Source organism: Ovis aries, chromosome 26 (genome assembly GCF_016772045.2).
Source record: "Ovis aries strain OAR_USU_Benz2616 breed Rambouillet chromosome 26, ARS-UI_Ramb_v3.0, whole genome shotgun sequence".
Lineage (NCBI taxonomy): Eukaryota > Metazoa > Chordata > Mammalia > Artiodactyla > Bovidae > Ovis > Ovis aries.
In genome coordinates this window covers 33,629,723-33,645,358 of record NC_056079.1, presented here as the reverse complement: position 1 = coordinate 33,645,358, position 15,636 = coordinate 33,629,723, and the positions used below count along the sequence as shown (strand labels likewise).

General features: G+C 34.0%; 1 protein-coding gene across 1 annotated transcript in view; it reads left to right on the top strand.

Moving 5' to 3' along the window:
* LOC101120051 (disintegrin and metalloproteinase domain-containing protein 2) overlaps positions 1-14,660 on the top strand; it is a 127,263-nt gene extending 112,603 nt beyond the window's left edge. The window contains exons 16-22 of the mRNA XM_027962643.1: positions 3,488-3,671; positions 7,876-7,953; positions 8,194-8,344; positions 12,197-12,217; positions 12,401-12,412; positions 13,276-13,435; positions 14,627-14,660. Coding sequence (XP_027818444.1) covers positions 3,488-3,671; positions 7,876-7,953; positions 8,194-8,344; positions 12,197-12,217; positions 12,401-12,412; positions 13,276-13,435; positions 14,627-14,660 — 640 coding nt within the window. The remainder of the gene's footprint in view (positions 1-3,487; positions 3,672-7,875; positions 7,954-8,193; positions 8,345-12,196; positions 12,218-12,400; positions 12,413-13,275; positions 13,436-14,626) is intronic.
* Positions 14,661-15,636: the final 976 nt, after the last annotated feature.

The window sequence follows — 15,636 nt, the reverse complement described above, 5'->3', positions numbered from 1 at the left end:
GAGATGGCTGGATGGCATCACTGACTCGATGGATGTGAATCTGAGTGAACTCCGGGAGTTGGTGATGGACAGAGAGGCCTGGCGTGCTGCAATCCATGGGGATGGAAAGAATCACACATGACTGAGTGACTGTAAACCAACAACAGCAACAACTTTACATAGAAGCTCATAAATAGTTTGTAACAGACTTAATAATACTTAAAATACTTAACTAATACATAATCAATCTACTTTAACGGAATAACTTATGTACTTTGTGATAAATTTATAAAAGTACAAAAGTCACTAGAATCCAAAGTCATTTAAAAGTGATCCCAGTTCCTAGCAACCAGTGATATACTTTCTCTTCCCTTAGGTTTACCTTTTCTGGAGTTCTTATATTAGAAAAATTACATCCTATGTGGTCTTTTTACTTGGTTTATGTTACTTGTTTTTCAGTTTTATCCATTTTGTAGTCTATAACACTGTTTGTAGCTTATTACTGGATAATATAATATCCTAAAATTATGTGCCAGCTAATGGGCATTTAGAATGTTTCTAATAGTTTTGGGTCATTAAAAACAATGCTGCTATGGATGTCTCTGTTATACAGAGAATGGATAAACAACAAGGTCCTACTGTATAGCACAAAGAACTATATTCAATATTTCAATATCTATAGTAAGCCATAATGGAAAAGAATATTAAAAACTATATATATATGTATATATAACTGAATCACTTTGCTCTAAGTAGTAATTAACAGAACACTACAAATCAAGTATACTTCAAATAAAAAAATTAAGAACAATGGTGCTTTGAACATTCTTATGCAGTATTTTGTTTGTTTTCTTTGTAAAGCCATGTATTTTTTTCCCTTGAGATATAACAAGTGACAATTTCAATCAGTTCTAATGAGGTGGATAAAACTGGAGCCTATTATACAGAGTGAAGTAAGCCATAAAGAAAAACACCAATAGAGTATACTAACGCATATATATGGAATTTAGAAAGATGGTAATGATAACCCTGTATGCGAGACAGCAAAAGAGACAGATGTATAGAACAGTCTTTTGGACTCTGTGGGAGAGGGAGAGGGTGGGATGATTTGGGAGAATGGCATTGAAACATGTATAATATCATATATGAAATGAATCGCCAATCCAGGTTTGATGCATGATACTGGATGCTTGGGGCTGGTGCACTGAGACGACCCAGAGGGATGGTACGGGGAGAGAGGAGGGAGGGGGGTTCAAGATGGGGAACACGTGTACACCTGTGGTGAATTCATGTTGATGTATGGCAAAACCAATATAATATTGTAAAGTAATTAACCTCCAATTAAAATAAATAAATTTACATTTTTAAAAAAAAACAAGTGATGAAGGTGCAAGTCTTTATGTAAACACATATTTTTAAATTTCCCATGGATGCACACTTAGAAGTGGAGTTGCTGAGTCATGTGGCAAGTTCAGGGCTTACCTGGTGGCACAGATGATAAAGAATCTGCCTGCAATGCAGAACACCCAGGTTCATCCCTGGGTTGGAAAGATCTCCTGGAGAAGGGAATGGCAACTCCTGCGAGTATTCTTGCCTGAAGAATTCCATAAGCAGAGGAGCCTTGTGGTCTATGGTCCATGGGGTCACAAAAGAGTCAGACATGACTGAGTAACTTTCACTTACATGGCAATTTAAACATTTTAAGCAATTGCGCACATAATCTCCAAAGTTACTATACCATTTTACATTTCTAACAAAAGTGTATCAGAGTTATAGCTTCTCTGCATCTGCAGCATTTGGTACTGTCACGACTTTGTTGCCTGGTTTATGTGTCGTTCTAAAGCAGTATCTTACTCTCTAATTTGCATTTCCCTACTGATTTATGAAATTACCACTCTTTCATGTGATTATTAATGCTTTTTTTTTTTTTTTCATCTTCGGGTTGCCTTCCCTGTGGCTCAGCAGTAAAGAATCTGCATGCCAATGGAGAAGATGCAGGAGATGCTGGTTTGATCCCTGGGCCAGGAAAATTCCCTGGAGAAGGAAATGGCAACCCACTCCAGTATCCTTACCTGGAAAAATTCCATTGACAGAGGAGCCTGACAGGCATAGAGTCAGACACAACTGTGCACACACACATACACACATACACACACACACACACTTGATTTTCTGGTTATTTTTGTCCGTGGTTTAGACAGTATCATCATGATGTATCTTAGTGATTCAACATTAATATTTATTCCATAAACTGCTTCTTAAGTGTATGCCTGAATGTCTTGTCAGTTTGGGACCCATGATGTGGAGAATATGTGTTATGTTTGAAAAATAGAAAAGGAAATGTAAGTAGATTAGTAATTTTTTAAATTTTACTAATTTTTAGATAGAATAAGCTCAGAATCATGTTTAAGAACAACAGCCAAAAACTAATAATAATAAAGAATTGTTAAAAAGTGATGACTGAATAGGAAGTGGGGCTTCCCTGGTAGCTCGGCTGATGAAGAATCCACCCGCAATGCAGGAGACCCAGATAGGATTCCTGGGTTAGGGAGATCCCCTGAAGAAGGGATAGGCTACCTACTCCAGGATTCATGGGCTTCTGTCGTGGCTCAGACAGTAAATAATCCACCTGCAACGCGGGAGACCTGAGCTTGATTCCTGGATTGGGCATGGGTAATCCGCTCCAGTATTCTTGCCTGGAGAATTCCCATGGACAAAGGAGCCTGGTGGATCACAGTCCAAGGGGTTGCACGGAGCCAGACACAACCAAATGACTAAGCACAGCACAGCACGAAGTAAGAAGAAGCTCATAATTACTAAGATGTTATTATTGTTAATAACACAGGAAAGACCCTCATAATTTTCAGTTTCACAGTTAATTGCATAATCTCTTAGCAAGCCTTAATACTTTATTTCAGAGAAGTCAATGGCACCCCACTCCAGTACTCTTGCCTGGAAAATTCCATGGATGGAGGAGCCTGGTGGGCTGCAGTCCATGGGGTCGCTAGAAGTCGGAGCAACCACTTTCACTTTTCACTTTCATGCATTGGAGAAGGAAATGGCAATCCACTCCAGTATTCTTGCCTGGAGAATCCCAGGGAAGGGGGAGCCTGGTGGGCTGCCATCTGTGGGGTCGCACCGAGTCAGACACGACTGAAGCGACTTAATAGCAGCAGCAGCAGCAGCAGTAACGCTTTATTTGGGCTTTCCATGTAGCTCAGTTGGTAAAGAATCTACCTGCAATGCTGGAGAACTGGGTTTGATTCCTGGGTCGGGAAGATCCCTTGGAAAAACGAAATGGCAACCCACTCCAGTATTCTTGCCTGGAGAATCCCATGGACAGAGGACCCTGGCGGGCTACAGTCCATAGGGTTGCAAGAGTCGGACCCAACTTAGCACAATCTTTCTTTCTCTTCATGCATTATTTAAATCTTTTTCCTTTAGAATTGATATTCTAATATTCCTCTATATTGACAACTAATGATTTTTATTTGTTGCTAAATTATAGGAATGTGAAATGTGGAAAAATACAATGTACATATAGTAAAACACGGATCATTTATGTTGAAAATGCCTCTGTTTTGTATTCCAACATAAATGGACAGCGCTGCGTTGGACTGGATTATGCTTACGGTACTGAAGGCTCAGAAATGATGTGGGTAAAAGATGGAACTGTTTGTGGTGAACGTAAGGTGTGTGGTCTTTTATTACCAGGTAATATACTAATTTCAAATTTTAAATGCATACACGGTATTTTTCTCAAGTTAAATGTGTATTTAATTTCAAAAAATAGGAAAATAGAAAGTTTTGAATGAGAGAAATTTTAAAAGAAAAAACATAACCTGCTATTTACTGTTCTTTCACATATGTTAACTGAATTGAGAATCATACTGTTCATTGACAGTTTTATTATTTCATGTATTTTTAATGTCATGAATTATATTTTTACATAATTACTTAAAAATAATGATTAAAGTAAAAAAAATTAAAGAAACATATGCTCATTTTAGTGATTAAAATGATAAAGGATTCACAGAGTAAAGGAAAGATCAATCAAAGGGATGAAAATCTGAAATACAATTACTCTCCATTTTCTATAATGAACTTTCCATTAATTCTTTTAAATTGAAATAATTGATTTACAATATTGTGTTAGTTCCCAGTGTACATCATAGTGATTCAGTATTTTGCAGATTATATTCCGTTATAGGTTATTACAAAATAATAAGTCCCTGTGCTATGCAGTATATCTTTGTCACCTATCTACATTATAAATAACACCTTATATACTATACCATTTGTCAGTATTTGTATACTATACAATTTGTACTATACTATACAATTTATACTCCTAATTTACCCCTCCCCACTTGGATCTCTCCTTTGGAGAGTTCTGTTTCAATTTTGCATATACATTCATTTGTATCCTTTTTAAGTTTCCACATATAAGTGATATCATATAGTATTTGACTTCCTCCATCTGACTCATTTCACTAAGCTCATCCACATGACTGAGAACGACAGTATTTCCTTATTTTTATGCCTGAGTAATATTCCCCATTCATATTTCTAAATATTACATATTATTTATAAATATTCAATTATTTATAAATATATTTATATAGATTTTATATTTTTAAAATCGCATTTATAATCCAGTAGTCTGTTGATAGGCACTTAAATTGCTTCTGAGTCTTGGATATTATAAATAGTGCTGCTGTGAACATTGAGGAATATATATATTTTTTCAGATTTTCTTTTTAATTTTACAAGATTGTATTTTGTTGAATTAATGTCTTTCTTTTTTCCAGTTGTATACCCAGGAGTAAGATAGCTGGGTTGTATGGTAGTTCTAGTTTTACTTTTTTAAGGAAATTCCATAGTGTTTCCCATAGTAGCCATACCAATTTATATTGCCAGCAAAAGTAAACAAGGGTTTCTTTTTCTTCACATCTTCCCCCAACATTTGTTATTTGTAGAGATTTTGATGAAACTCATTCAAACAGGTGTGAGGTGATACCTCATTGTAGTTTTGATTTGTATCTCTCTAATAATGAGAAATGTTGAACATCTTTTCATAGGCTTGTGGGCCAAGTTTATATTTCATGTGGAAATATGTGTATTTGGCCTTCTGGTTTTGTTTTTATTTTTGTTTTGATATTGAGTTGAATAAGCAATTTATATATTTTGGATGGTCTTCCCTGGTGGTTCAGTGGTAAAAACTCTGCCAATGCAGGAGACATGGGTTTGATTCCTGGGCTACGAAGATCCCTTGGAGAAGGAGATGGCAACCCACTCCAGTATTCTTGCCTGAAAAATCCCATGGACAGAGGAGCATGGCAAGCTACAGTCCATGGGATCACAAAAGAACCAGACATGACCTAGCTACTAAACAACAACAGTGTTTTGGATATTAACATCCTGTTGGTCACATCATTAGCAAGTATTTTCTCTCATTCCATAGGTGTCTTTTGCTTTGTTGAAAATTTCCTTTGCTATGCAAAAGCTTTTAAGTTTAATTAGGTCTCATTTATTTTTTTTTCTTTTGTCTTAGGAGATTTATCCAAGAAAACATTGCTACAATTGATGTCAGAGTATCCTGCCTATGTTCTCTTCTAATAGTTTTATGGTTACTGGCCTTACATTTTGGCCTTTAAGCCATTTTGAGTTTATTTTTATAAATACTATGAGGGAATGTTTCAATCGTATTGCTTTTTGTGTTGCTAGCTAGTTTTCCCAGTACCACTTGTGGGTAAGACTGTCTTATCTCCACTGTATAGTCTTTCGTAGTTTTTCTCCTCTTTTGATAGGATGTGATTTTTTTGTTGTCGTTGTTAAAAATTGGACTTCAGAAAACACAGCCACTTCTCCCCAAGTTTACAGTCGGCTCTGTGCTCAGGTAGTCCTTTTGTAATTTCTTGGCTGCTCTGAGCCTTGAGAGTAGCCTGAGGAGAAAACTTGTTTTCTCTGAGGGTTTTGTGAATATGCATCTTTCCTGTGAATATGCGTGTCTTTGTGGCTTTTCTCATTGCCCGTATACATGGACATTTTAGAAGCTTTATTTTTCCAAACAGTCTCACCATGGTTGCCTTGGAGCCTTATACTGTCGACAGTATGTCTCCATTCATTCTCTGCCCCCCATGTCTGCAAGTCTTAGTTTTCTTGAGCAGTGTCTAGCTGAGATTTGAGTCAAGTGGAACAGAAATTTCAGTCTTTAAGCAGTTCCCAGACAGATGAGAATATGAAAAATAAGATATCCTCTGGAAACTCTGCGGCTGCCTTCTCCGCACCTAGACTGTGCCATATACCAGAGGTAGTGGGACAGCGTGAACAAAATGCTACAAAGTTTTCTAATGTTTTGGTGTGGCTATTTGTTTGGTCGTTTGCTTAGCTGTTGTGGTCCTCTGACTACTTCCAGAGCTCCTATGGGTTGCTTTAGCAGTTCTTCTTCCCCTCCCCCTCTTCCCCTTCCTCCTCTTCCTCCTCCTCCTCCTTCTTCATCTTCTTCCTCTAACATCTCTAAGGGAGAACAACACTTGGGGTGCCCAGTGCACCATTTTGCTGATGTCACACTCCAGATTAATTTTTCAGGATTTGGTAAAAATCTGCTTTTAATTCTGTCACTGGTGTATGGTGCATATAATCGCTTAAATCCTACGTCCTTTGCCACTGATGACCACAGCGGGAATCGCTGGCTTCAGGTTTGGGTTACTTTTGTGAAATCACATTATCTCACATTTTCTGTGCAAAAATGATTTTCATTTTATCTCAAGTACACAGTATTATTTGACAGTACAAGTAAAATGAAGTCTCAAAAAATAATATTTCTATAATTTGGGGCTTTATGTTAGCTTTCTTATCTCATCAGTTGTACCACAACCAAGAAAGTTAGACATGCCAGAAACCCCAGTGTCATTGCCTATCTCTCTTTTCATTCTTTATATACAATTTATCACTAAACTTGGTGAATTAACTCTATCTCAAATACAACCGCTGTTTTTGGTCAACACCACTATGCTCTCAGTTTCACTCTAGGTTGTCATTTTTCTAGACTACTGCAATGTTGCTCTAGTTTGTCTCTCTATATTTTCTCTCACTTTTGCATTCTCTTTTTCAAAATTTCCTTTTTATCATCCTTCCATCTTCCAATTAAATCTCTAAATATGACTGATTGTTTACAAGTTGTAGACCAACTTTCTGATCACGATTACAAGACACAAACATATCCCCCATAATAACTTCTGTCACATCACATGTAGATTGTGTGTGTGTGTGTTTCTTTACCTTTTACAGCAATATGAGCAATATAAGGTTTTTTTGTTATTGCTATTCACTGCTGTGTTGTCAGGGCGAAGGGCATTGCAAGACTCAAATATTTAGTTAATGTTTGAATGGATGTTCTTTGTGTAACAGTTGCACTGCCCTTAATATTTTTTAAAAGTTACATAGTAGATATGATATAATCATTTTGAAGATTTATTCTTTTTCTACAAGTACTTTGCCTTTCATTTCTATGCTCGATTGAGTCCTGTTCAACATCAAGGCTCAGTAAAAATGTTTTGCTATCTTCATATATTCTTTGTTTTTTATTATTTCATAAAACTACTTTATTATAGTATTTTATGACATATTACCTTTGCTTTCATTTCATGTCTGTACTTCCTATCCTAGTATAAGCATAGAAGATGCTTTTATTTCTTGTTTTACTTTCAGATAATCAGTCTCATCTAGTGCTAGAAACTCAGTAGCACTATGAATTAACCACTTAGTAGTAGTATGTTAATATTTATTATGAAATGGATACCTCTTATGTCTGTACAATACGGAATCCTTTTAGTTAGATGCCAAGTACAAATGGTGGTTCAATTAACTTACTTTGGGACATTCCTTTTTTAGGTTTGCCGCAATAAGCAATGTGTAGATTCTTCATACTTGAATTATGACTGTACTCCAGAAAAATGCAACAATCAAGGTGTAAGTATCAGTACTATGAGACACAGAGTATACATCATTGAGAGTGATCTTCGGAAAGCAAACACATAGATAAACACACATATACATACACACACACACACACACACACACACACACACACACATTCATAAACGAGGTAAGAAAATCAGCCTTATCTGACCTGTGTATTTTTTCAAAATTTTAATGAACACAAATAATTGTAGCTACTTACTTTATAAGGTGATATTTCTCCTGTTTCAGGTGTGTAATAATAAAAAGAACTGTCACTGTAACCCTTCATATTTACCTCCAAATTGCCAACATCCACTTCCAAGTTGGGAAGGTGGGAGCATTGACAGTGGCAACTTTCCACCCTCTTCAACTGGTGGAGCTGCTACTCTTAGTGGACCCGGTAAGTATTGATAACAAATTGAAATTGTAATTCAGACAATATTTTAATGTGTTAAATTTGACAAGGTAAATATTTTGTCTACTAATTTATATTTAGACTATGCTTGGACATCAAATAATAAACCACAGATGGCTATTTTACTTCCAGAGGCTAACGTGTTACACAAAATATATGTTATAAATAAGATATGCCAGTAGGGACCCAGGCAAGAAAAGAGAAATCACTTTAGTCTTTCATACAGAAGGAATTAAGTACAAAACATGAGGTAGGGTAACACGTAAGAGCAGATATGAAAGCTAATCAGAGAACAGTGAGGCAATGCAGAGATTAGCAATGCAGGAATCCATTACCATTTCGTAGGGCTGAAAGGACAATAAATGGAGATGGTATTACTAGAACCGGAATCTAAGCCATCTTTCATGACATATGACTATGGTTACGGATACCAAGATCCAGAAGACAGGTAGAGGTACAGAGACACAACTGCAGATGCTGGAGATGGAAAGGGATCAATACCATGAGAACTTCAGTCTGCCTGCTCTCCAAATTTTATCCAGTGAATCCGTGAATCCCATCAGCTAAATCTAACCACAAGACAGAAGGGTCAGGAGCATAGGAAATGTAATTTCCTACAATCTTTTGTTGAAAGTAGAGGTGGATTTTAGAGCACACCAGTATATCCAGTATTGCTTAGGACTTTTATACAAAAATTTATATTTGCAGAAAAGCAAAGCCGGTTTCTCCAGATTTTGAGCCAGACTTAGTTCTTAACATTTCCACATTTATTCCAACATTTGAAGTATAGTATTTAAGACTATTTATTAGGGAATATGTTAAAAAATTATAACATGTATTATCAAGCTATTTCTATTTTAGTGGGAACAATTAGCTTATCTTCAGATTCACTGTAATTAACTGCTTCTATCCATACACACACATGCCTTTTCCCCCATGAGAAGAGGAGAGTATTCTTTCTTAGCATCCAAGTTGGCCTTCTGATTGGGCTTTTCAGAATACTAATTCTTGGAACTCTCATTATTGGAATACTCATTCTGTTGAAGATGATTGGCTGTATTTGAAATTTGACTTTGAGACACAAAAATACAACCATGCAACTAAACCCTGCACAAACTCATGCCACACAAAATTCAAAAGAAATGATTGTTTAAGTTCCTAAATTTGGGGGTACTTTCTTGCACAAGTGCTCTCTAGATGGTGTATTTATATTTGTATAACAAGAGTCTAAAACATGCTCCATTAGCTTTGGAATTGGATGGTTTGTGGAAGGCAGAACAGGAAACCTTTGAAGACTATCAGTATATGTTGACATTGTCTCAAGAGGACTGTTGGTGAGCAGTTCAAGGACAGCTTAAAACACATTATTAGAATTTGGAGAAATGAGAGCATTTATTATGAAATGGTGAATTGTGAGGCACCTTTGCTGCCTGTGATAATGTGAAAAATAGAATTCATGGTTCTTGTCAACAAAATTTCTAGGTAGATTGTAATGATTTCCAGTTTGGGCAACTGAAGTTACCTATGATAAAATGCAAGGAGACAGTAATTAATAATGAAGGAAAAGTTAAATTTTCAAGTAAAATGTATATTTATATTCATAAAAGAGTTAGAATTTTTGGCATGAAAATAGAACATTTTTATTCCTGAAATCTTCCAGAAAAACATTTTTAAAAGTAAGACGTGGCTAACAACTAAACTTAAGATATTTAGTAATAAAATTGGATCTCAGATAAAGATTTTCAAGCATATGTTAAACCCCTCTGTTAAGACCTCAGAAAAACCTTAAAGTAATGCTTCTTAGACACCTTCATCTATACAAAAAACACTTTTAAGTATTGTATTGGACTGCCTTATGAAACTCACAAACAATAAGGCTACAATAGGTTATTTTATGGCAGCCTCACAAGGGTCTAATATAGACAGACATATGTCAGAAAGATTTGTGGATGTGGTCTCATTTAATGGAGTGTATTTTTCATTTGATACATAAGAAATCCACACATATTTTAAGGAATTACATCAACTCAGGCTGAAAATGATCAAAATACATATGTTCTTCAAATCCTAATTGAGTATGGGTTTCAAGTATACTGATAAAGCTACTCAGCTGTGAAAAGTGTTATAAGGGCTATTTCATGTGGAAAAGGAATTCTAAATCATAGTATAATATAAAGAGTATAACCAAGAAATCAAAAGCCAAAATTTCATGTTCTGTGTATTTGTGATTTTAAAAACCAACAAAATTAACAGCAGCAAGATATACAGTTTTCACAGGTTAATTCTGGCATGGTTTTGCCAGGAAGAAATATCATTTTAAAAAACGGTGGTGAAAGTGACACCTATCACCTCATTGGTTGAGGAAAACATATCCCTAATGACAAATCCAGAAAAGAAAGTTAACAAAGAAAAAATTACAGAACAATATACTTAATTAACATAAATGCAAACACTCATTTGAAAGTCAATCAGTACCATTCATAAAATTAATAAATATTTTAAAGTATATCATTTCTCATTTGTTGCATGAAAGTCATTCGACAAAATTCAACAACTATTTATGAATTTTTAAAAGGCAAAAAACTGTCAACAGAAGTAAACAATATAAAATCAATATAAAAAAGCATCAACAAAAAGATTTTAGCTAATATATCTTATATTTTATAATTATATTTTTTCCAAAACTGAGAGCAAGGCAATGAAGTGTGCTCTCACCATGTCAGTACTGTACTCTAAGTCCTAGCCAGTGCAATAAGTAAAGAACAAAATATCAGGAGCATAAAGATTAGAAAGAATGAGATTAGACTGCAGACAATATGATTAGTTATATCAAAAATCCTAAGGATTCTACAAGAACACTTTTAGAAGTAATAAAAATCCTTTGAAAGGTCAAAGAAAATGTTTAAAAGTCAGTAGTATTGCTATATACTAGCTGCAGTAAAATGAAAATCAACTTAAAAATCAGTCCCATCTATAATACTATCAAAATATAAAATATTAGGAATAAGCTCAACAAAAGATGTGCAATATTTTTACACTGAAACAAACAAAAATGCAGATAGATACTAAACACACAAATAAATGGATTAATATCCCATGTTCATCTGTGGAAAAGTTTATTATTGCCAATATGTCAATTCTCACCAAATTAAATCTATAGATCAAAATACCTAATAATAAAAGCATGCAATATTTTAGATATCAATAATTTGATTATAAAATACACACAAAAGTGCTAAAATAACCAAAGAGCTCTGGAAAAGAACAAAGAAGGATGATGTAGTCTACTTGCCTTATATCAAACTTAGGATAATATAGTTTTATATATTATCCTATATCCAGTGAGAGACTATTTTGGGGGGTAGAAGCAAGGATGTGGGGAGTTTAAGAGCCTTTACTAGAGTTTCTGAAGTAAGCCAGAAAGAAAAACACCAATACAGTATTCTAACGCATATATATGGAACTTATAATGATGGTAATGATAACCCTGTAAGCTAGACAGCAAAAAAGACAGAGATGTATAGAACAGTCTTTTGGACTCTGTGGGAGAGGGCCAGGGTAGGACAATTTGGGAGAATGACATTGAAACATGTATATTATCATATGTGAAATGGATCACCAGTCCAGGTTCGATGAATGATACAGGATGCTCGGGGCTGGTGCACTGGGATGACCCAGAGGAACGGTATAGGGAGGGAGATGGGAGTGGGTTTCAGGATGGGGGACATGAGTACACCCATGGTGGATTCATGTCGATGTGTGGCAAAACCAATACAATATTGTAAAGTAATTAGCCTCCAATTAAAATATATAAATTTATATTTTTTAAAAAAAGAGCCTTTACTAGAGTTTCTAGTAGTCATGTATGGATGTGAGAGTTGGACTATAAAGAAAGCTGATTGCCTTAGAATTGATGCCTTTGAACTGCGGTGTTGGAGAAGACTCTTGAGAGTCCCTTGGACAGCAAGGAGATCAAACCAGTCAATCCTAAAGAAAATCAGTCCCGAATCTTCATTGGAAGGACTGATGCTGAAGCTGAAGCTCCAATACTTTGTCCACCTGATGCAAAGAACCGACTCATTGGAAAAGACCCTGATGCTGGGAAAGATTGAAGGCAGGAGGAGAAGGGGATGACAGAGGATGAGATGGTTGGATGGCATCACCAACTTGATGGACATGAGTTTGAGTGAGCTCTGGGAGTTGGTGATGGACAGGGAAGCCTGGCGTGCTGCAGTCCATGGGGTTGCAAAGAGTCAGACATGACTAAGCAGCTGAACTGAACTTAATATAGATTTAGTATACAGTTACTATATACTAAAGGACAAAAATAGTTCAAAAGGGAAGGAAAGTCAGTTCAAAACATTGTATGTTAACAACTGAATGTCTACATAAGACCAAATGAATCTCAGAATTATAACTTGCTCCACAATTCATAGGGGATTGATGATAAATCTAAACGTAGAAGCTAACACTGTTCTTGAAAGAAACATGGGAAATGTCTACATGACCTTGAGATAAGCAGTTTCTTAGATAAAGCATGAAAATGCATATCAATGCAATGAAAGAATTTGCAATATTTCTTCCAAAAATAGAGCACTGAGGGAAAATTCAATTCTTAATTGAATCACTATAATTCTTTTCATCTATATTATGAGACTGATCTGTAAAGAGAACCACATGGAATAGGAGGTTCTTAATAAATAAGCAAGGAATAGAGGACTGTTATGTAAGTGTTATTATAGAGGAGTCTAAATTTACGCACTTATGATGTCAACTTATCCATTTCATATAAAAATTTTAATTGTAAAATTATTAAATGCTTTAAATTCTTATTCCAATAGTTATAATAAAATGCAGAAATGGTTTTGCTATATTCCTGGTAGTTACTTTCAAATCACTGGTGTTTTCTCTCCTAGATAGTCGCTACATTGAGAATGTTTACCGTTCTAAACCTACGAGATGGCCATTTTTCTTATTCATTCCTTTTTTCATTATTCTCTGTGTACTAATTGCCACACTGGTAAAAGTGTATTTCCAAAGGAAAAAATGGAGAACTGAGGATTATACAAGCGATGAGTATATTAATTTCATATTTAAGATCCGTTACTTTTACAGTTAGTTGGCCTACATAGTAACTTATCAATATATAACATTATGGTGATACAACCAGTAGTAATTCAGATTATATATTTATCTTTCCATGTAAATTTAATATGCAATATATTAATGATCAATATAATGAATAATAATAATGTTTTTTAATCTTAAAACAACTTGGACTCTGTTAAGAGTAAATTTAAGTAGCAATGATTTCTGGTTAATGATTATCTTCTTTTACTATTTTATCTTAATTATTAAGTACATATTAGATATCATTATTTACTTTTTAATATTTATATATTTCAAAGAGTTTTGCAAACGCATTTTATTAAAAGATAGCATGGAAATTTAGGAGAACAGTTAGGCTTTAGGGAACTTCAATAGAGGCAGCCAGAGGTGGAAAAGGTTAAAATATAAATAAAAATATATTAAAGTAAAATATATAATAGTAAAACTGAAAAATCTAGGTTATAACCATGGCTACTCTACAGAAAAAAAATTTTTTATTTAATAACCTACCTAATAAATATCTGAAAATATTCTTCAAGAGTAAAACAAATATTAAAATTGGTTTACTTCTTTTCATGGAAATTGCTATGAAATAATTTCTGCCTTTGAGTTTTATATCTATGCTTTTCATTTTACTCAAGATGAAATGAATTTTATTAGAACATTTAAAGAACTTTATTAACATACTTAAAATTGATAATATAAATTAAAAGAGAATACATTTCATAGAAATATTTTGAAAAGTTTATGTAAAACTGCTGAAATAATATGTGGCACATAAAATAGTCTCATAATTCTCGTAATACTTAAACATATTAAAGGAATTTTCTTATATTGGAAGAGTTTATTGTGGGAAAATGAGCAGAATGTGAATGGTAAACAAATGTAAAGCTATTTAGCTAATAATGTTTTATATATATAAATATGATCTGAGTTCATTTCCAGGCAAACTTTTACTACTGTTCTTTTTCTCATATTAGCCTTGCTTATCATTGAGAAATACTCTCAGGGGTGAGACATTCTTAAGTAGTGGCTGCTCCCAAATCTCAGCTAGGGATTCAAAACTGTTTCAATACTGCTAGATACTATAGAGTGTTGTAGAACTATTTTTGAAGAAAATGCAGTTTTAAATGATCATTTTTATTTTTAAATATATAGGCAACTGGAAAGTGAGAGTGAGCCCAAAGAGTAGCCTGAAAAACAAAGAGTCTATGACATCACAGTAAGTATCAACTAATTTTAGAATGAGAGGGAGGAACAGAAACAGAAAATTTAAAGTATTATGTAGATAGAAATAGTATAAGTGTATATTAAATGAAGATAGTAATATAGCTGCATATAAGAAAAGTCAAATTGAAGGATATTTTTCAATATTGTAAGCTATATCATAGACATGATAAACTTGTCATTTAAAACGTTTCTTGCAGTGCTATTTTTTTTTCTAATAATGCTTAATTCTTTAGCATTTGTGTATTCAAATGCTGGTTACAAGTGAATAACATGATAGAACTCTACTTCAAAATAAGTACCTCATACCATTTGCTGAATTAATCATCATTTTTAACTTGATTGATCATACAGATGATGTTTTCCCCTTCATTTATTCTTCCAGAGTAATTATCTTTGATGAACAGGAAAAATGGAAAAGAAAACAAACATGCACTGATTATCTGGGATTCAAAATTGCACATTATGGCTTTCATCTGTCAAGAAGAGAGAGTTTTCATATATAAATTATATAATACCATAAATAACTTATTTGTAAGGAATACATGTTTATGAGTTTGCATGTTGCATATTTCTTATTTTTAAAGTTACCTCATATTAATTTTGTTAGTATGCATTAACTCTGTTAATGAGTAGGCATGAGACAAGGAAATTTTACAATATAAGACATGCAATACTGTGATTAAAGACCACTGTTTTATTTTAAGTTGCAATGGTGCATAGTGATGTTATAGCTCAGGTCCGCAACCAATCAAAAGACAAAAACCTTTGGATCTGGAAAAAAATTTTCAAATATGTGCTGCTTATACAATATTGTAAAATAAGTAAAAAAAATAATAATAATAAAAACAAAATAATAATAATAAATAAATAAAAGACAATTTCCGATATATAAAGGTTCAAAGTACAAGATATATATACTGTGAAACTCTATACAAAAG